The sequence below is a fragment of the Ranitomeya variabilis genome, chromosome 6, assembly GCF_051348905.1.
Source record: "Ranitomeya variabilis isolate aRanVar5 chromosome 6, aRanVar5.hap1, whole genome shotgun sequence".
Classification (NCBI taxonomy): domain Eukaryota; kingdom Metazoa; phylum Chordata; class Amphibia; order Anura; family Dendrobatidae; genus Ranitomeya; species Ranitomeya variabilis.
Window position 1 is genome coordinate 286399147 of NC_135237.1, and position 21466 is coordinate 286420612.

At 42.4% G+C, this 21466-nt stretch overlaps 1 protein-coding gene across 2 annotated transcripts in view; it reads left to right on the forward strand.

Moving 5' to 3' along the window:
* Positions 1 to 21466, forward strand: part of RETREG1 (reticulophagy regulator 1) — a 130253-nt gene that overhangs the window by 61134 nt on the left and 47653 nt on the right. The window contains exon 1 of one of the 2 annotated variants that reach the window (XM_077269700.1): positions 5432 to 5627. The exons of the other annotated variant lie outside the window; for it this stretch is intronic. Coding sequence (XP_077125815.1) covers positions 5593 to 5627 — 35 coding nt within the window. The 5' untranslated portion in view covers positions 5432 to 5592. Of the gene's footprint in view, positions 1 to 5431; positions 5628 to 21466 lie in introns of those variants that run through there. 2 annotated transcript variants of the gene reach the window in all.

The following is a 21466-nucleotide window of genomic DNA, read 5'->3' on the forward strand; positions in this document are numbered from 1 at the left end:
ATTTTTTTAAGTGCATCTCCCTGATCAATAACACAGTTTAGATTCAATGTTTTCAGTGTTTGCATATATCTTGGCTTATATAGAGTGCTGTTGTGTTTTCTTTTTCTAGATAAATAGATAGATAGAAAATAGACAAGTAGATAGAAAGATCCAAAAAATGGAGGCAGCACACCAATTAGATGAAAATCACGTGTGATTTAGTTGCCCATATGGCGATGTTTCGGTCCAGAAGTCTGGACCTTTGGCTTGAGAAAGATCCACACTTCTGGACTGAAACATCGCCATATGGGCAACTAAATCACAATTGATTTTCATCTAATTGGTGTCCTGCCTCCATTTTTTGGATATATTTACAAGGTTTGCTACATACCTGGGAGGCTTTTGCACCCTATAACAATCTTTTAGGTGCTGCTTCTTGTTTGTTTTTCTAGATAGATAATAGATAGATAGATAATAGATATAAAAAAAATATATTAAAAAGCAGCACAACTAAATGCAGTGTGCAGAGCCTCACAGGTACATTCCAGTCCTTCCAGAAAAATAAAAAAAAGAGGCAGCACACCATAAAGCAGTGAAAAAGGTCTACACCTAGTACCGATATTCCACCATATGGGCTAAGAAATAGCACCTTATAACTGCTTTATGGTGTGCTGCCTCAACCTTTTTTGATTTTTAGATACAGTAGATAGACAGGATGGATGGATAGATAGATAGATAGATAGATAGATAGATAGATAGATAGATAGATAGATAGATAGGATGGATGGATAGATACGAGGTAGATAGATAATAGCAGGGCCGGACTGGCCATTGGGCAGTTCTGGCAAATGCCAGAAGGGCCGCTGCCAGTAATGGGCCGCTGCGCGCCGACCCCCCCACCAGCGCTTCCGCCGCCGCATTCAACTACAGTTGAATGCAATGATGGAGGAGAGAGCATCTGCTGACGCTCCCTCTCCCATCATTCCCCGCTCTGCCTCTGATGACACTGTGGGTGCGCGCGCACTCACTGTGTTCCAGGCAGTGCAGCTGCAGCCGCCGACACAGGAGCAGGGAGCAACGCAGGCACGAGGAGAGGTGAAAAGTGTGGGGTTTTTTTTGTTTTTTTTCTTTACTGGACTGTGGTGCCATTCTCGGGGGGGGGGGGGAGGAGAGATGCGGCCTGTGCTGTATACTACTATGTGGGCTGTGCTGTATACTACTATGTGGGCTGTGCTGTATACTACTAAGTGGGCTGTGCTATATACTGCTACGTGGGCTGTGCTGTATACTACGATATGGGCTGTGCTCTATACTACTATGTGGGCTGTGCTATATACTACTGTGTGAGCAGTGCTATATACTACTATGTGGGCTGTGCTGTATACTACTAATTGGGCTGTGCTGTATACTGCTATGTGGGCTGTGCTGTATACTCTGTATACTACTGTGTGGGCTGTGCTATTTACAACTATGTGGGCTGTGCTATATACTACTGTGTTGGCAGTGCTATATACTACTATGTGGGCTGTGCTGTATACTACTGTGTGGGCTGGCTGTGCTGTATACTACTGTGTGAGCAGTGCTATATACTACTATGTGGGCTGTGCTGTATACTACTGTGTGGGCAGTGCTATATACTACTATGTGGGCTGTGCTGTATACTACTGTGTGGGCAGTACTGTATACTACTGTGGGCAGTGCTATATACTACTATGTGGGCTGTGCTGTATACTACTGTGTGGGCTGTGCTGTATACTACTGTGCCGGCTGTGCTGTATACTATGTGGACTGTGCTATATACTACTGTGTGGGCAGTGCTATATACTACTATGTAGGCTGTGCTGTATACTACTGTGTAGGCTGTGCTGTATAGTACTGTGTGGGCAGTGCTATATACTACTATGTGGGATGTGCTGTATACTACTGTGTGGGCTGTGCTGTATACTACTGTGTGGGCAGTGCTATATACTACTATGTGGGCTGTGCTGTATACTACAGTGTGGGCTGTGCTGTATACTACTGTGGGGCTGTGCTGTATACTACTGTGGGCTGTGCTGTATACTACTGTGTGGGCTGTGCTATTAATAGTGTGTGGGCTGTGCTATTTACTACTGTGTAGGCTGTGCTGTATACTGCTATGTGGGCTGTGCTGTATACTACTGTGTGGGCTGTGATGTATACTACTGTGTGGGCAGTGCTATATACTACTGTGTGGGCTGTGCTATGTACTACTATGTTGGTTGTGCTATATACTACTATGTGGGCTGTGCTATATACTACTGTGCAGGCTGTGCTGTATACTACTATGTGGGCTGTGCTATATACTTCTGTGTGGGCAGTGCTATATACTACTATGTGGGCTGTACTATATACTACTATGTGGGCTGTGCTATATACTGTGTGGGCTGTGCTATATACTACTGTGTGGGCTGTGCTGTATACTACTATGTGGGCTGTGTTATCTGCTATGCGGGCTGTGCTATATACTACTGTATGGGCTGTGCTGTATACTACTATGTGGGCTGTGTTATCTGCTATGCGGGTTGTGCTATATGCTATGCAGGTTGTGCTATATACTATGCGGGTTGTGCTATATACTATGCGGGCTTTGCTATATACTATGCGGGTTGTGCTATACACTATGCAGGCTTTGCTATATTCTATGGGAGGTATATTATATTCTATGGGGGAGGCCGTGTTATATACTATGTTGCTGTGTTATATACTATTGTGGGGGTATATGATATTCTATGGGCAGGCTGTGTTATATTCTATTGGGGAGGCTGTGTTATATACTATGGGGGGCTGCATTATATTCTATGGGGACTACATTATATATTATGGGGAGGTGGGCTGTATTATATTCTATGATGGCTGTATTAGATTTTATGAGGGATGATTGCATCATACTCTTTGATGGGGCTGCATTATATTCTGTAGGGAGGTGGGCTGTATCATATTCTATTCGGGCTACATTATATTCTATGAGGGGCTGTATTATATTTATATGCTTTGAGGGGTGATTGCATCATACTCTATGAGGGGGCTGCATTAAACTATGAGGGGGGCTGCATTTTATTCTATGGGGTGGCTGCATTATACTCTGGGGTGGCTGCATTATATTCTGTAGGGTGGTGGCTGCATTATACTATATGTGGGCTGCATTATACTGTATTGAGGACTATGGGGAATACGTTATACTATATGAAGAACTATGGGGTGCATTATACTATGGGAAGTGAATTGTACTACATGGATGACTATGCGGTGCATTATACTATATAGAGCACTATGAGGAGTGTATTATGCTATATGGAGGACTGAGCAGTGTATTTTAATATATGGAGAACTATAGGGAGTGTATTATACTATATGGAGGACTGTGGAGCACATTGTAATATATGGAGGACTATGGGGTGTATTTTACTAAACAAGTAAAATGCTGCATATTCAGATTGTTTTTGCTGGAACAAAAATCATTGTTCTCAGCAGCACATCGACGGTGTAGACTGTAGATGCTGCTGATAACATTATGCTGTCTGGTGATCTGTTAGTGGTCTATTAGTGATTGTTCTGTCCCATCATTATTCCTCAGTTGGTGGAAAGAGGCCGGGAAACAAGCGTTGAACAACTTCCGTATTGTCGATCAAACTCATTAGCGGCCTGAGATCAGCGCATGTAAATACAACCGAAATGCTTTTGTGTGATGTGCAATATGTTAGCATTTAGGGCCCCACTTTGCCTAAAACCGGCCCTGCCTACGAGTGTACAAAGATATTATACAGTCACCATGTGACAAGTGGGCCTGTGTAACTTCAAATGCCAGGGCTGAATTTTAGTCCCAGTCTGGCCCTGGATAATAGATATATTATATATATATGATAGATTAGATAGATGATAGATAATAGATAAAGAAATAGATAGATAGATATCCTGTAGATAATTTCACAAGTCCCCTATATATAATGAACTTGCACCCTTTGTTTAATTTAAAAGAAACACTTCATAATCAGTCCAACAGAGAATAATACAAAATCAAAATTTTATTGACATATACAGTAAAACCAAGGCATAAAAAGGGCAAAAAGTGATTAAAAAGGTGAAAAAAACACAGATGCAGTAGATAGGTGGCAAAGCCCGGACACAAGGTAAGTTATATAATAAGTAGTCAATCATGAACCGACATACCTAGGCAGGCAGGTAAAGTATCAGGCATTAAGTTAATTACCATGTGTAGCTATTAGACAATAAGCATTGCAATATAGTAGTCAAATCTGTACTAAAACAGGTTTAATAAACATAGTCAGGTATAGATGGGAACATAGGCAGTAAACTTAAAATGTAAACCACCCAACTATGCCAGTGACTGTGCTGCTGCGCAATTACACATGGTAAAAACAAGTCAGGGTGCGGTGGACGCCTGGACCTCTGCTTACTTGCTAGGTAATGGACTTTAATCTTATTCTAACTATGCAGGCATGTACCGTATGTTCTTTTTGACTTGTTTTTACCAGTGATGCTCCACTACTGGGGCGGCTGTGAGATGGTATTTTTAGGCTGGGAAGGGCCCAATAAGCATCTATCGATCTATCTACTTATTCTGAGGGTTGTGGTTGTTAATTTACTGTGCTTGGCTGATGAAATGTCGGGTTTCCATTGTGATGTGTGCGTCAAAATCGGACGGCATATGTATGGTCTGTGTGCCATTAGATTTTTTTCTGGCACCCATTGACTCGTCGATATACGTGGCCATCCTGCCGCATTACAGCTGATGAAACGCTCGCAGATGAGCGCTGCCTCTCGGAATAACGCTGCTGAGAGTACAGTACGATTACGTCTCACATTGCCGATTTTACACACAAGTGGAGCAAGGCCTTAGAGACAGACTCTAGAGCCTATACTAACCGGACACACAATATGTATACCAGTCATAATATTAGGATAGAAAAGCCACATTAACCCTTTGCTTCTTCATTATCTCTTCTTCGTTGAACAGCAATGTATAGACATAGGTCCATGGTGACAAGGGTTTTCTTGAAAAAGCAAAAATCTTTCTCTCCTTTTCCTAGAGCGTTATATTGATACTTTGTATTCTTTCCCATACAATATATTGTCCAGATGCCTGAAGCCTGCCCAGTTTTTTCACTGTCTCGGACTGCGAGAAATGCTCGGGAACTGGGAAACATTCACAGAAATCCTGCTTGTAAATTCTTTCTACTCATTATCGTCTGAGTTTATATTGTGCTTTATTGGCAAGTGACAGAGTCAACAAGTAATTAAGGCTTTGACACTGGATTAATAAGCTGGTATGTCTTGAAGCAGAAGATGTCACAATAGAAATATAGCAAGGGTGTAGCCTGGCCCCAACAGAGGATGAGATGCCAGCAGGCAGCTCATGAGAGCCGGGTGTGTTCACAGGCATATTTATACCAGCCAATGACTGCACGCTCACACACAGCTTCATTCAAGACCAGCGACAGGCCGGAGGTTTGTAAACACGCTGTCACTGTGCCTGCACGACCTGGGCAGCCCTGGTGAAGGTTACCTGCAAGGAGACTCTTCTATACCTGGATTATACTGACTGGCACAGACGCCTCGGAGAACAAGGCACAAATGCCTGACAGTGAAGACTTTGATCTAGATGAGAGGTATTCTCTTCTTACTGACTGTGTCCTAAACCATGACTAGGTGTTATCTATCACCTGTCTTGTAATAATGCCTTACTCTGTCTATATATTATTCATTACGCTTCACTTATATATTGCCATTAATTCCACACCGCCTTACAGACTTTATCATCGCTGTCCCCACTGGGGCTCACAATGGAAATTCCCTATCAGTATGTCTCCGGAGTACCCGGAGGAAACCCACCCAAACACAGGGAGAAGATACAAACCAGGGGTGGACACTGAAAGTGATGGGCAGGATTTGTGTTTGGGCCCTACCGTTCCTTAGAAACAATATAATAATATGTGCACTTGGTAGTATATACTACACGCACATATGCATAAGTATACAGTGTATAGTACATACTGTACATGCACACGGGCATAAATAACATACATATGCTCAGTGACATTTTTATAATGCTCTTGTTCAAATGGGCAGACAATATTTTTTGTTCAGTTATTAATAGTTGTAGCAGCCAAATCTGTTTTATTTTTATATAATCTTTTTCTGCTGATACAAGCTTTTCAAGTGCCATGTTGCCAGAGTTACATTAATGTTAACACTTTATGGATTTAATGAGCAAAAAAAAGCAAACAATCAGACAATTCATTTACGCCATTTACTGATCACCATAAATAATGTGTTCACTGTTTTGTACATGTTGTTACAATTGCAGGGATGTAACAGCATATTTTTTACTGATTTGTGGTGTTTATTTTTAAAAACCATATTAGAAAAAATAATTATTGTAATTGGTTTTAACTATTTGTTATAATTTTTTGTGAAAAATCTTTTGACTTTTTTTTTACCACTAATATACAGATGTATAGAAATGCACCTGTATATAGAGATGTATAGCTATGAACTAGCACAATATGCCTGTAAAGAAGAGTACTATTTAGTTCTATAGACAGTAAATGTCTCATATTTATCAGTGCAGCTTTCATCTCACAGTTACAGCAGCGGCCTGCCATGCTAGTAGTTTCAGTCTTGGAATAGACCATATTTCAAAGTAAGCAAATACCGTAATTAAGTACAAATTAAATCATAGAGCGACATAGGCACCAACTGCAGCCAATAACTGAGCTCAGTGGTTCTTCCCACGTTGGTGGCATGAGTTGCTTAGAGCTGCTGAGATCATTGATTGGCTGCAGTGCTGTCAACTAGATGTCAGCATTGCAAACAAGCACAGACAATGGGAGCAGCTATGGAGACTCAATATGGACCAAGTGAGGGTGAGTAAAGCGCAGTTTTACAAACAAACAAATAAAGTGTAGAGACAGAGGGAAGGATTTTTCTAGAACTGAAAAACTACTTTAATAAGGAATGCAAATTATATTTCTATTATTCCAATATGAGGCATGCAAAAATACAGCATGGGCCTATAAAAAATTTAGATCTCTAAAAAATGCTGGCAGAGTTTTGTGTCTGTGATATTTATAATTTTATGATACAAAAAAAGCAAGCATAGTTTCTGCAGATTCCATCATGGAGTGAAAGTGCATACACAATTTACAATGATAACAAGTAGTTAAGTAATGTTTCTCAGTGTCACCAAGGTTGTAAATAAAGCACTGTGTACATCCTGCTTTATAATCTATGTATCATATCTCTGAAGAATGTTTAACCAACGTATTAGGTCATGCTGGTTATTGGCATTCTCTGTCTGTATGATAAGCTGCAGGCATAGGCCTCGTTCACACTAGCAGTATTGGGTCAGTATTTTAGGCTGGTTTCACACTTGCGTTTTTATCTGCATGCGTTTTTTTTTAAAACGCATGTGTGAAAAAACGCATGTAAACGCGGTAAAACGCATGCGTTTTTTAGACGCATGCGTTTTTATAGAAAAACACAAGAAAACAAGAAAAAACAAAAAAATCTTACCCCTAACCCTACCCCTAACCCTAACCCTAACCTGAAATACGTGGCACTGAAATACGTGGCACTGAAATACGTGGCACTGAAATACGTTTATATACGTATATACGTATATAAGTGCCACAATATTTCAGTGGCCACGTATATAAGTGCCACGTATTTAAGTGCCATGTATTTAAGTGCCATGTATAAAAGTGCCACGTATAAAAGTGCCACGTATTTAAGTGCCACGTATATAAATGCCACATATTTCACGTAAATGCCACGATATTTCAGTGCCACGTATTTCAGTGCCACTCATTTAAGTGCCACATATTTACGTGCCACGATATTTCAGTGCCACGTATAACCACGTAGTTATAGTATTTATAGTACGTGGCACTGAAATACGTGGCACTGAAATACGTGGCACTGAAATACGTGGCACTATGACTGTCAGAAAATGTTCATTAAACGGTAAGGCCGGTTTCACACGTCAGTGGCTCCGGTACGTGAGGTGACAGTTTCCTCACGTACCGGAGCCACTGACACACGTAGACCCATAAAAATCAATGCATCTGTTCAGATGTCATTGATTTTTTGCGGACCGTGTCTCCGTGTGCCAAACACGGAGACATGTCAGTGTTCGTGGGAGCGCACGTTTTACACGGACCCAATAGAGTCAATGGGTCCGCGTAAAACACGGACCTCACACGGACATTCTCCGTCTGGGGTCCGTGTGCGTGCCGGAGACAGCGCTACAGTAAGCGCTGTCCCCCCCACATGGTGCTGAAGCCGGTATTCATATCTTCCCTGTAGCAGCGTTTGCTATAGAGAAAATATGAAGAATAGTGTTAAAAATAAAGATTTAGGTGTCCGCCGCCCCCCCACCCCCTGTGCGCCCCCCCGCTGGTCAGAAAATACTTATCCGGGTCCCCCGTCGGCTGTCGCTCCTTCCTGGTCTGGCCGCGCCTCCTACTGTATGCGGTCACGTGGGGCCGATCAATTACAATCATGAATAGTCGGCTCCGCCCCTATGGAGGTGGAGCCACATATTCATGACTGTAAATGATCGGGCCCTTGTGACCGCATGCAGGAGAAGCCGCGGCAAGACCAAGAAGGAGCGACAGCCGACGGGGGACCCGGGTAAGTATTTTCTGACCAGCGGGGGGGCGCACAGGGGGTGGGGGGGCGGCGGACACCTAAATCTTTATTTTTAACACTATTCTTCATATTTTCTCTGCAGCAAACGTTACTGCAGAGAGGATATGAATCGCAGCTTCAGCACCATGCAGAGTGGGTACCACACGCTCCGTGTGGTACCCACTCGCCATACGGGCGGCACACGTGTGCCGCAGGTATGGCCTCCGTGAGTTCCCAGGCACACGGACACGGATAACTCCGGTACCGATTTATTCCGGTACCGGAATTATCTGGACGTGTGGGACAGCCCTTAGGGGTGAGGTTAGGGGTAGGGTTAGGGTTAGGGTTTGGATCCCTTTATCACCTTGATGGTGGTGGGTGACTTTTCAGTGTGTTTTCTGTTTTTTTTCTATAAAAACGCATGCGTTTTTAACGCAAACAAACGCATGTGCTTAAAAACGCATGCGTTTACATAGACATCAATGCATTTTTTGCCGCGAAAAAACGCTGCTAGAAATTACTACAGGTTGCATTTCTGCAAATGAACGCACGCGTCAAAAAACGCATGCGTTGCCGAAAACGCGTCAAAACGCATGCGAAAAAATGTTAAGTATAGGAAAAAAACGCATGCTTTTTTTGCGTTTTTTAGCGCTAAAACGCAGCTTACAAAAACGCAAGTGTGAAACCACCCATATTACATCAGTATTTGTAAGCCAAAACCAGGAGTGGAACAATTAGAGGAAAAGTATAATAGAAACATATGCATCACTTCTGTATTTATCACCCACTCCTGGTTTTGGCTTACAAATACTGATGTAAAATACTGACCAAATACTGCTAGTGTGACGGCAGCCTTAGACTGGGGCTATGTACTCCTGAGTACTGACAAAGAGGGTGGCCATGATCTTTTTCTATGTTATTAGTACATATTTTTATGCAATTTTGGAATAATATCACTTTACAACTCTTATAAAACCTAATACAAATGATTTAAGCAGGGGTGTTACCAGGGCCGGACTGGGACTAAAATTCAGCCCTGGCATTTGAAGTTACACAGGCCCACTTGTCACATGGTGACTGCATAATATCTTTGTACACTTGTAGGCAGGGCCGGTTTTAGGCAAAGTGGGGCCCTAGGCAAAGTTTAAAATGGGGCCCCAAAAGCTAACATATTCCACATCACACAGAAGCCTTTCTGTTGTATTTACGTGCGCTGAGTTCAGGCCGCTCAATGAGTTTGATCGACAATACGGAAGTTGTTCAACGCTTGTTTCCCGGCCTCTTTCCACCAGCTGAGGAATAATGATGGGACAGAACGATCACTAATAGATCACTAACAGATCACCATACAGTATCATGTTTTCAGCAGCACATCTACAGTTTACACTGGCAATGTGCTGCTGACAACAAGGCTTTTTGTTCCAGCAAAAACAATCTGAATATGCAGCATTTTACTTGTTTAGTAAAATACACCCCATAGTCCTCCATATATTATAATGTGCTCCATAGTCCTCCATATAGTATAATACACTCCCTATAGTCCTCCATATATTAAAATACACTGCTCAGTCCTCAACATAGTATAATACACTCCTCATAGTGCTCCATATAGTATAATGCACCGCCACAGTCATCCATGTAGTACAATTCACTTCCCATAGTATAATGCACCCCATAGTTCTTCATATAGTATAACGTATTCCCCATAGTCCTCGATACAGTATCATGCAGCCCACATATAGTATAATGCAGCCACCCCAGAGTATAATACACCAACCACAGAGTATAATGCAGCCACCCCAGAGTATAATGCAGCCACCCCAGAGTATGTAACCCCCATAGAATATAATACAGCCCACCTCCCCATAATATATAATGTAGCCCCCCATAGAATATAATGCAGCCCCCCATAGTATAGAATATAATATACTCCCCATAGTATATAGCAAAGCCCGCATATTATATAGCACAAACCGCATAGTATACAGCACAGCCTGCATACTATAGCACAGCCTGTGTAGTAGATAACACAGCCCACAGAGCAGTATTCAGCACAGACGACACAGTAGTATACAGCACAGACCACACAGTAGTATACAGCACAGCCCACGTAGAAGTATACAGCACAGTCCACACAGTAGTATACAGCACAGCCCACAGAGTAATATATACAGCACAGCCCACAAAGTAATATATACAGCACAGCCCACAAAGTAATATATACAGCACAGCCCACAAAGTAATATATACAGCACAGCCCACAGAGTAATATATACAGCACAGCCCACAGAGTAATATATAAAGCACAGCCCACAGAGTAATATATACAGCACAGCCCACAGAGTAATATATACAGCACAGCCCACAGAGTAATATATACAGCACAGCCCACAGAGTAATATATACAGCACAGCCCACAGAGTACTATATACAGCACAGCCCACAGAGTACTATATACAGCACAGCCCACAGAGTACTATATATAGCACAGCCCAGAGAGTACTACATACAGCACAGCCCACAGTGTACTATATATAGCACATAGCACACAGTAGTATACAGCACAGAACACAGCCCACAGAGAACTATATACAGCCCACAGTAGTATACAGCACAGAGCACAGCCCACAGAGAACTATATACAGCCCACAGTGGTATACAGCACAGAGCACAGCCCAGAGAACTATATACAGCCCACAGTAGTATACAGCACAGAGCACAGCCCAGAGAACTATATACAGCCCACAGTAGTATACAGCACAGAGCACAGCCCACAGCCCACAGAGAACTATATACAGCCCACAGTAGTATACAGCACAGAGCACAGCCCACAGAGAACTATATACAGCCCACAGTGGTATACAGCACAGAGCACAGCCCACAGAGAACTATATACAGCCCACAGTGGTATACAGCACAGAGCACAGCCCACAGAGAACTATATACAGCCCACAGTGGTATACAGCACAGAGCACAGCCCACAGAGAACTATATACAGCCCACAGTGGTATACAGCACAGAGCACAGCCCACAGAGAACTATATACAGCACAGTAGTATACAGCACAGAGCACAGCCCACAGAGAACTATATACAGCCCACAGTGGTATACAGCACAGAGCACAGCCCACAGAGAACTATATACAGCACAGTAGTATACAGCACAGAGCACAGCCCACAGAGAACTATATACAGCCCACAGTGGTATACAGCACAGAGCACAGCCCACAGAGAACTATATACAGCACAGTAGTATACAGCACAGAGCACAGCCCACATCTCTTCTCTTCCTCCACCCCCTCCCCTCACCTCCTCCGAGAATGGCCCCACAGTCCAGAAAAAAAAAAAAACTCTCCTCACCTCTCCTCTTGCCAGCGTTGCTTCCGCCTTCCTGCTCCTGTCTCTGTCTCAGCAGCGTGCAGTCTGCCCGGGACACAGCAGGTGCGCGATGATATGACGTCATCGCGCACCCGCAGTGTCAGAGGCAGAGCGGGGAATGATGGGAGAGGAGCGTCTGTAGACGCTCTCCTCCATCATTGAATTCAACTGTACCGGCGTCTATACGCCGGTATAGTTGAATGCGACGGCGGGGGCGGGGGGAGGCGGATCGAGCGGCCCACTACTGGCACCGGCCCTTCTGGCATTTGCCAGAAGTGCCCGATGGCCAGTCCGGCCCTGGGTGTTACCCATGCCAGCCAATCAGATGTTAACTGTTAACTGTTATTTTAAAAGTGAATATCATCATCTGTTTTTTATGGACAATTCTGTTTTGTATTTTTTGCTTTGAGATTTTTTTAGAATTATTATATTTTTCCAATTTCTTTCATAATTAACCATTGCTTTATCTTGCATCATAATAGTTGAAGTAACTTCTCATTATGTTTGTAGAAAAGCATTTGTAAAGTCACAAAACCTAAACCGCAGGTTGGTTACACATATGGCTCGTCGGTGAATCTGATTTATCTGTTACGTTGACTGTGTTAATGTACTCTGCTTTACACCATGCCTGTCCTAGGAGTTTGGCATTCACACTATGGCGCACATGTGTAAAGTCTGGATGGTATGCCAGGCTGAGGACATGGTGTAATGGCTGTTGGTAAATGCGGCCTATACTGATGAGTAATGGCAGGATTCCCAATGGTTATTCACCACCAGACATTTAAGAAGAAAAGTAATTTGTCCCCATATGTGACTTAACCATATGTGGTCTTCTCAGCTGGAACATTTGTGGCATATTACTAGGATATGTCATATATGTCCGATAGATGGAAGGTCCCATCACTGAGACTAAGAGCTCGTTATGCATGTAGTAAGGCTCTTTTTACTCAGTTCTTAGGATCTGCGGGGATTTCAGCAGCCTACATTTATCATCTATCCTACACATAGGTGATAAATGTTGTTTATGGGACAGTCCATTAATTACTCTGAGCCCCTTATCCGCAGCGCACCTACGTTCTGTCCACTTGAGTCTTGGGTTTGCTACCTCTCTGCCTGTATGCTACTTGACAGAGAGGAAGGAATGCCATGGGATTTGGCTAATAAAGACCCACACCCATTTCCTGTAATTCGTCTGTTGCTAGGGACACATTTGTCATAACAACAAGCAGCGCACCAAAAATTTGCAGGAAGTGAGACCTCTAGTGGTAGTCAATTTGAAGACTTTATGCGGGTTAAGACTTCATATTTCTTAAATAAAGTGATTTGCATGTTTCCATTTTAGCTAGTTATAAGGAATCTGACAGCCCAAACTGACAATTTTAAGTAAGCATATTGCCTTGTAGGGGATATAGCTCCTATAAATATTCTAGCTTTTACAAATCGGGTTCTCTGGAAAATGAATTGTATACGCCAACCTGGTGCACCTTTGGCATGCTCAGGCGGCTCTGTGCACTGTTCCGCGCACTCATGTTGCATGTGGCTACCTCATTTGCTCCATTGACAGCACTGTCCCAAGCTTTACCTATAGTCAGATGACAAATCAGCAACAGATAAATAAATGTCTCACAGTTCTCTGATTATCTTCTCCATGTTGCCCAGACCAGTATGAAGACTTCTCTCGGTAATAATGTGCCTCTTGACAACTCTTGGGAGCCACAGATTTCCCTACATCACAGCCGATGTGCCCAATGGCAGCCACAATTACTGCCATGATAACCATAATGCCGCATACTGGTCATAATGCCACCATGGCAGCCCCAATAGCTCTCATTGCAGCCACAATACCTCCATTAAAGCCACTTCTCCAAATAGTAACATCTATTCATGAGACTTAGAAACCTTTGCCACTTAAAAGAAGAAACATGAGATGATTTTCCTGACAATCATACCTGCTCTATAGTTTTATGTCTTATAAATGATTGTCAGGTCACTGCCCATAGCCCTTTTTCACCCGAAGAACAGTAGCATCATGTGAGAATGAACAAATAGATCTGATGACTAACAGTTTATGACTTGTATGTACCTAGAACATGTCCTTGGGAAATGAAGAGATTTAACGTAATCTTCAGTACACTGGAAAACTCCACGTTGACAAAACAAACATGATTTCATAACCTTCCCGATATTGACAGGATTTATTCACTTCATGTACTAATCTTCTTATCGGGAGAGAAATGTGCCAGAAATATGGAGATTTTGTTATCACATTGAATTTCCCAGTACAAAGTTGCCACAAGTTTTTATTTTTGACATACTGCATCCAATTCGACAATTTTTAATATATTATCTATATCAGCTCCTTATAGGGAACCTGTCACCCCCAAAATCGAAGCTGAGCTAAGCCCACCAGCATCAGGGGCTTATCTACAGCTTTCTGTAATGCTGTAGATAAGCCCCCGATGTATCCTGAAAGATGAGAAAATGAGGTTAGATTATACTCACCCAGGGGCGGTCCTGGTACGATGGGCGTCGCGGTCCGGGGCCTCCCATCTTCTTACGATGACGTCCTCTTCTTGTCTTAATGCAGCGGCTCCGGCATACTTTGCCCTGTTGAGGGCAGAGCAAAGCACTGCAGTGCGCAGGCGCCGGGAAAGGTCAGAGAGGCCCGGCGCCTGCGCACTGCAGTACTTTGCTCTGCCCTCAACAGGGCAGACAAAGTATGCCGGAGCCGCTGCGTGAAGACCAGAAGAGGACGTCATCGTAAGAAGATAGGATACGCCGGACTGGACCGCGTCACCCATCGTACCAGGACCGCCCCTGGGTGAGTATAATAACCTCTTTTTCTCATCTTTCAGGATACATCGAGGGCTTATCTACAGCATTACAGAATGCTGTAGATAAGCCCCTGATGCCGGCGGGCTTAGCTCACCTTTGATTTTGGGGGTGACAGGTTCCCTTTAAAGTGTAAGCAAAGTTTTAATTTTTATTTCATAAATCATCAGTACACATGAAAATAAGCATCTTTGAAGCATATCTTATCAAATAAATCTCCTTCCTTTCACATCCCAGACTGATCTTTCATTGTCAAAGGTAAAATCTGTATTCAGTGATGACAGATTATCACTTTACTGAGATCAGAGATGAAAGTTGGTACTTTTAAATGGGGAGGGGGAGGTGGAAGGAAGAGTTAGAGATAGACAGATAGACTCTGCTGAAAGTTCTCTGGAAACGACAGCTACAGTTCTCCATAAAGCTCTATGAGCACCAACTGTCTTCTCCTGTCTTAGTAATGGGAACGTTATTATTCACTGATGACAGACTTAACCTTTGAAATTAGAATTTTGAGAGGGAAAGTCCAGTCAAGGAAATGAAAGAAGTGGATTTCACTCATAAAATGAATTAGAAACTTTCTTACTTTTGCATAAACTATTGATTTAAAAAAACTAAAATGACTATTACTCTTTAAAGGCAATTTGTATGAAGGATCAACCCTCCTAAGCCATCTATTTGGGGATGTGGGTGATGATGCATTGACATGTGTGGCCCGATGTCTTATTCCAGAGAAATCCACATTTTTTAATATGTAAATGAGCTGTTAAGATCTATGAGCCAGAAACAGATCTCGCTGAGAATCTGCCTTCAGTCCTGATTTTAAATGAAGGAGGTGTTACCAGTGCGAGACATGTAATAACTGACAGTCTGATCTCACTACCGAGCTGTTTGTGATTATAACTAAGGCTAAGTTCACATTAGCGTTCGGGGGCTTTGCGGACGGCTGCATACTTCCTCCTTTAAGCTCCGCCTATTTTTGCATGCATTCTGTGTACCTATCTTTAACATTGGGTACGCAGGACATGCAGATGTACGCAGATGTGTTGTTTTGACACACCCACCGACCGCATGGGAACGCAACAAGTTGCGTTTTGTGCGGACATTGGGAGCGTCAAAAGGACGCATCCGCATGTCCTGCGTGTACCAATGTTAAAGATAGGTATGCAGGACGCATGCAGAAGTAGGCGGAGCTTAACGGAGGTAGTACGCAGCCGTCCGCAAAGCCCCAAACGCTAATGTGAACTTAGCCTAACACTTATTCAACTTCCATCTCCCTGGCAGCCAATGTGTAAGGAAGGGCAATGCAGCCTAGTCAACAGCACCATGAGAGAAGAGCGGCAGATATGTTTGCAATAAGAAAAAGCTCAGCTCTGCTGTACTACCTCTCACCCCATATTGGCTGCCTGTAACATGAATCTGAAGGAGACATCGGAGCAGCTTCATATGTGACTGATGACCTCCCTTCCCCCTGCCAACACCAGCATGTGGGAGTTTATGGTACTGATTCTTGTATGCTATATATATATATATATATATATATATATATTTATATATATACTAGATGGTGGCCCGATTCTAACGCATCGGGTATTCTAGAATATGCATGTCCACGTAGTATATTGCACAGTCCACGTAATATATTGGTCAGACATGTAGTATATTGCCCAGTGACGTAGTATATTGCCCAGCTACATAGTATATTGCCCAGCCACGTAGTATATTGCCCAGACATGTAGTATATTGGCCAGCCACGTAGTATATTGGCCAGCCACGTTGTATATTGCCCAGCCACGTAGTATATTGCCCAGCCACGTAGTATATTGCCAAGTGACGTAGTATATTGCCCAGTCACGTAGTATACAGCACAGAGCCACGTAGTATATTGCCCAGTGACGTAGTATATTGCCCAGCTACGTAGTATATTGCCCAGCCACGTAGTATATTGCCCAGCCATGTAGTATATTGGCCAGCCACGTAGTATATTGGCCAGCCACGTAGTATATTGGCCAGCCAAGTAGTATATTTCCCAGCCACGTAGTATATTTCCCAGCCACGTAGTATATTGCCCAGTGACGTAGTATATTGCCCAGCGACGTACTATATTGCCCAGCCATGTAGTATATTGCCCAGCCACGTAGTATATTGCCCAGCCACGTAGTATATTGGCCAGCCACGTAGTATATTGGCCAGCCACATAGTATATTGGCCAGCCACGTAGTATATTGCCCAGCCTCGTAGTATATTTCCCAGCCACGTAGTATATTGCCCAGTGACGTAGTATATTGCCCAGTGACGTAGTATAGAGCACAGAGCCACGTAGTATATTGCCCAGTGACGTAGTATATTGCCCAGCGACGTACTACATTGCCCAGCCACGTATATTGCCCAGTGACGTAGTATATTGCCCAGCGACGTAGTATATTGCCCAGCCATGTAGTATATTGCCCAGCGACGTAGTATATAGCCCAGCGACATAGTATATTGCCCAGCCACGTAGTATATTGCCCAGTGACGTAGTATATTGCCCAGCGACATAGTATATTGCCCAGCCATGTAGTATATTGCCCAGTGATGTAGTATATTGCCCAGCGACGTAGTATATTGCCAAGCCACGTAGTATATTGCCCAGCCACATAGTATATTGCCCAGCCATGTAGTATATTGCCCAGCCACGTAGTATATTGCCCAGCCACGTAGTATATTGCCCAGTGACGTAGTATATTGCCCAGTGAGGTATATTGCCCAGTGACGTAGTATACAGCACAGAGCCACGTAGTATATTGCCCAGTGACGTAGTATATTGCCCAGCTACGTAGTATATTGCCCAGCCACGTAGTATATTGCCCAGCCATGTAGTATATTGCCCAACCACGTAGTATATTGCCCAGTGACATAGTATACAGCACAGAGCCACGTAGTATATTGCCCAGTGATGTAGTATATTGCCCAACGATGTACTATATTGTCCAGCCATGTAGTATATTGCCCAGCCACGTAGTATATTGCCCAGCCACGTAGTATATTGCCCAGTGACGTAGTATATTGCCCAGCGACGTAGTATATTGCCCAGCCATGTAGTATATTGCCCAGCGGCGTAGTATATAGCCCAGCGACGTAGTATATTGCCCAGCCACGTAGTATATTGCCCAGTGATGTAGTATATTGCCCAGCGACGTAGTATATAGCCCAGCCATGTAGCATATTGCCCAGTGACGTAGTATATTGGCCAGTCACGTAGTATATTGCCCAGCCACGTAGTATATTGCCCAGTGACGTAGCATACAGCACAGAGCCACTCAGTATATTGCACAGCGATGTAGTATACAGCACAGAGCCACGTAGTATATTGCCCAGCCACATAGTATATTGCCCAGCCACGTATGTCACAGGTTAAAAAATAAAAAATAAACATACTCACCTTCCGATCTGAGGGCCCCTTGTAGTTCTAACATACTCACCATACTTGTAGTTCTGTCGCCTGTGCGAGGTACAGGCGGCAGCTTCCGGTCCCAGCCTGCTCGCGCAGGCGCGCAGGGCCTGTGATGACGTCGCGGTCACATGACCGTGACGTCATGGCAGGAGTGAGTGCGGGGAGTAAGGAGCGGCCATTTTCTTCCGGACTGTGCGCGTCGCCGATTGGTCGCGGCAGCCATGACAGGCAGCTGGCGAGACCAATCAGCGAACGAATAACCGTTACAGACAGAAGGACAGAAGGAAGTGACCCTTAGACAATTATATAGTAGATATATATATATATATATATATATATATATATATATATATATATATATACACATACAGTGGGGAAAAAAGAGTACTTAGTCAGCCACAAATTGTGCAAGTTCTCCCACTTAAAAAGATGAGAGAGGCCTGTAATTGACATCATAGGTAGACCACAACTATGAGAGTCAAAATTGAAAAAAACAAATCCAGAAAATCACCTTGTCTGATTTGGCAAGATTTATTTTGCAAATTATGGTGGAAAATAAGTATTTGGTCACCTAAAAACATGCAAGATTTCTGGCTCTCACAGACTTGTAACTTCTTCTTTAAGAGGTGTCTTTTATACTGATAACAAGTTCAAGCAGGTGCCATTACTACAGGTAATGAGTGGAGGACAGAAGAGCCACTTAAAGAAGAAGTTACAGGTCTGTGAGAGCCAGAAATCTTGCATGTTTTTAGGTGACCAAATACTTATTTTCCACCATAATTTGCAAAATAAATCTTGCCAAATCAGACAAGGTGATTTTCTGGATTTGTTTTCTCATCTTGACTCTCATAGTTGTGGTCTACCTATGATGGCAAGTACAGGCCTCTCATCTTTTTAAGTGGGAGAACTTGCACAATTGGGGGCTGATTAAATACCGTACTTTTTTTCCCCACTGTATATATTCAGTATAGTGTCCCCCTACCTCATGGGACCATCCCACTCCCACCCATTAAGATTTCTTACGTGGGATACTGGTCTTAGCTTTGTAATGTTATTTTCAGGATGTCACATTTACTTTATTGCTTTTGAGGAATTCTCACCATGTGTTAGAGTATTTACTCATATTATTAATTGTTGGAGCACATTATTTTCTGTGTGCATATAATTATTATGGATTGCTTTTTTTTTTTTTAAGAGGGAGGAAACATCCCATGCCCTGTATCAGGGTTTTCTTGACTAGCTGTTGGGCTTGTATAAATCCTTGTAGGTTCTTTCTGATTGATTTTATTGTATGGTTTTAATTACCGTATTTATTTTACTTTTTTTGGCAATGCGTGTATAATAATGTATTTATTGCAACTAATATGATTTAATGGCTGTGCACAGCTTCTTTTGTGCTTGTCCTGCAATTGATCTGTTCCTAAGGTTTCTCTACACACATATGTTGCACTTCTCTTGTATTATAGTGGTGCCAAATTGACCATTGGTTGTTATTTCACAGACACATAAGACACAGTCCTGTTATACTGTCCCATAGCGCTAATCATTCCTGTACCTGTGTGCACATCATAACACCAAGACAGATTGTTAGAGCCAGAAAGATTTTGATTACATGACAGCAAGCAGAGATCTTGAAAACTGTGATAAACTGATATTCACTCCAAAGACATATTAATAGGAAATTTAGATTGTGAGCCCCAAATTGGGACAGTATGATGATGTCTGTAAAGCGCTGCAGAACATAATGGCGCTATAAAAGAATAATATATAAAATAATAAAAAATAATATTCAAGGCATATTAAAAAACTGTACTTGAACCCATTTCTCTGATGTGTTTCTTCTCTGTCTGGATTTTTTCTCTGCGTTGGTTCGAGTCTGGCTACGCTATATATGGTTTCCATTGGATTTCAGTAACTTCATAATGATATTACTGATGGCCTAAAATGTTCCCTTCCCTCTTTTTTCTTCCTATAATTTGATGTTTTATTGGACGTTATACTTATATTCTATGATGTATTGATGCTGATATTGTCCTAGCTATTCTTTTCTTTTTGTTGTATTTTTGTGATTGAAAATTATTTAACATTTCAATAAAAATTGAATTTTGAAAAAACTATATTTTAATGAACGCCATATATTTAAGATTGGGATCTAATGTATTTGTGCTGCTTGTCTTAATTCAAAGCCGGGTTTATGGGTCGCAACATATTTTTCCACCTCTAGAGTAATCCACAAGCCATTCTGCAAACTGTGCATGTATTTTTTTTTTGTTTTATTTTTTTTCTCTTTGACATTAACATATTAAGAGAATTGTGAAATGATGTTCTTAGTGTTCTTATATGTTTTGTGACCTACCTTCTTTGAGTAATAGCAGTTTATATGTGGGCACTTTATTATGTATATTTAGATTTATATAGGACCCCCCCTAATAAAGTCCACGCTAGAGGACTCTGGGCCTAGCCACAAACACAACGTAAGAGGATGTAATACAGCAAAAATAAAAGGAGTACCCTAACTTGGCAATTAAACTTTCTTAAAATTAATCTATTGTTTTGTATGCGCAATTCTCCTGCATACCTATGTAACTCGATGGTTATAGATTACGCACAAAGGCCTTTGTAGTCTACATCATGGTAAAATTACAAACAAGAAACAGCAGACAAACAGAAGAGCATATGACTGCAGGATTAGACTGCACCCATTGTTTATAGTCTGTGGTCATGGAGCTGTAGGCGGTTTTGCTTAATTATTCATCTCTGATGTGAAGGAGAAATGAAAACAATGGTTTGTAAAAGTGGACATTTCCTATATCTCTGATGTGAAGGAGAAATGAAAACAATGGTTTGTAAAAGTGGACATTTCCTATAAAGTAATCCGTGAGCAGGTTTTTGATATGTAATCTGAGGACAACATGAGGTAGGGGCTGACACAGATTTCAGGAACGTGTCACTTATGAGCTTGTGTGCTGTTGTTTCAATGCAACAAATGTTTTGTCACCAGGAGACTATTGATACCCAAAAGGCCATGAGCCCAATAAAAATTTATACCTCCCCAAGATGATGTAGAAAAAACACTGAAACATATTTAACTTTGATTGGCGGAGTCAGCCACAGCTTTATTTAAGGCTTATTTAACCAAAAGACTCTTTAGTATGTAAAACCAGAACTCGAAACAGCA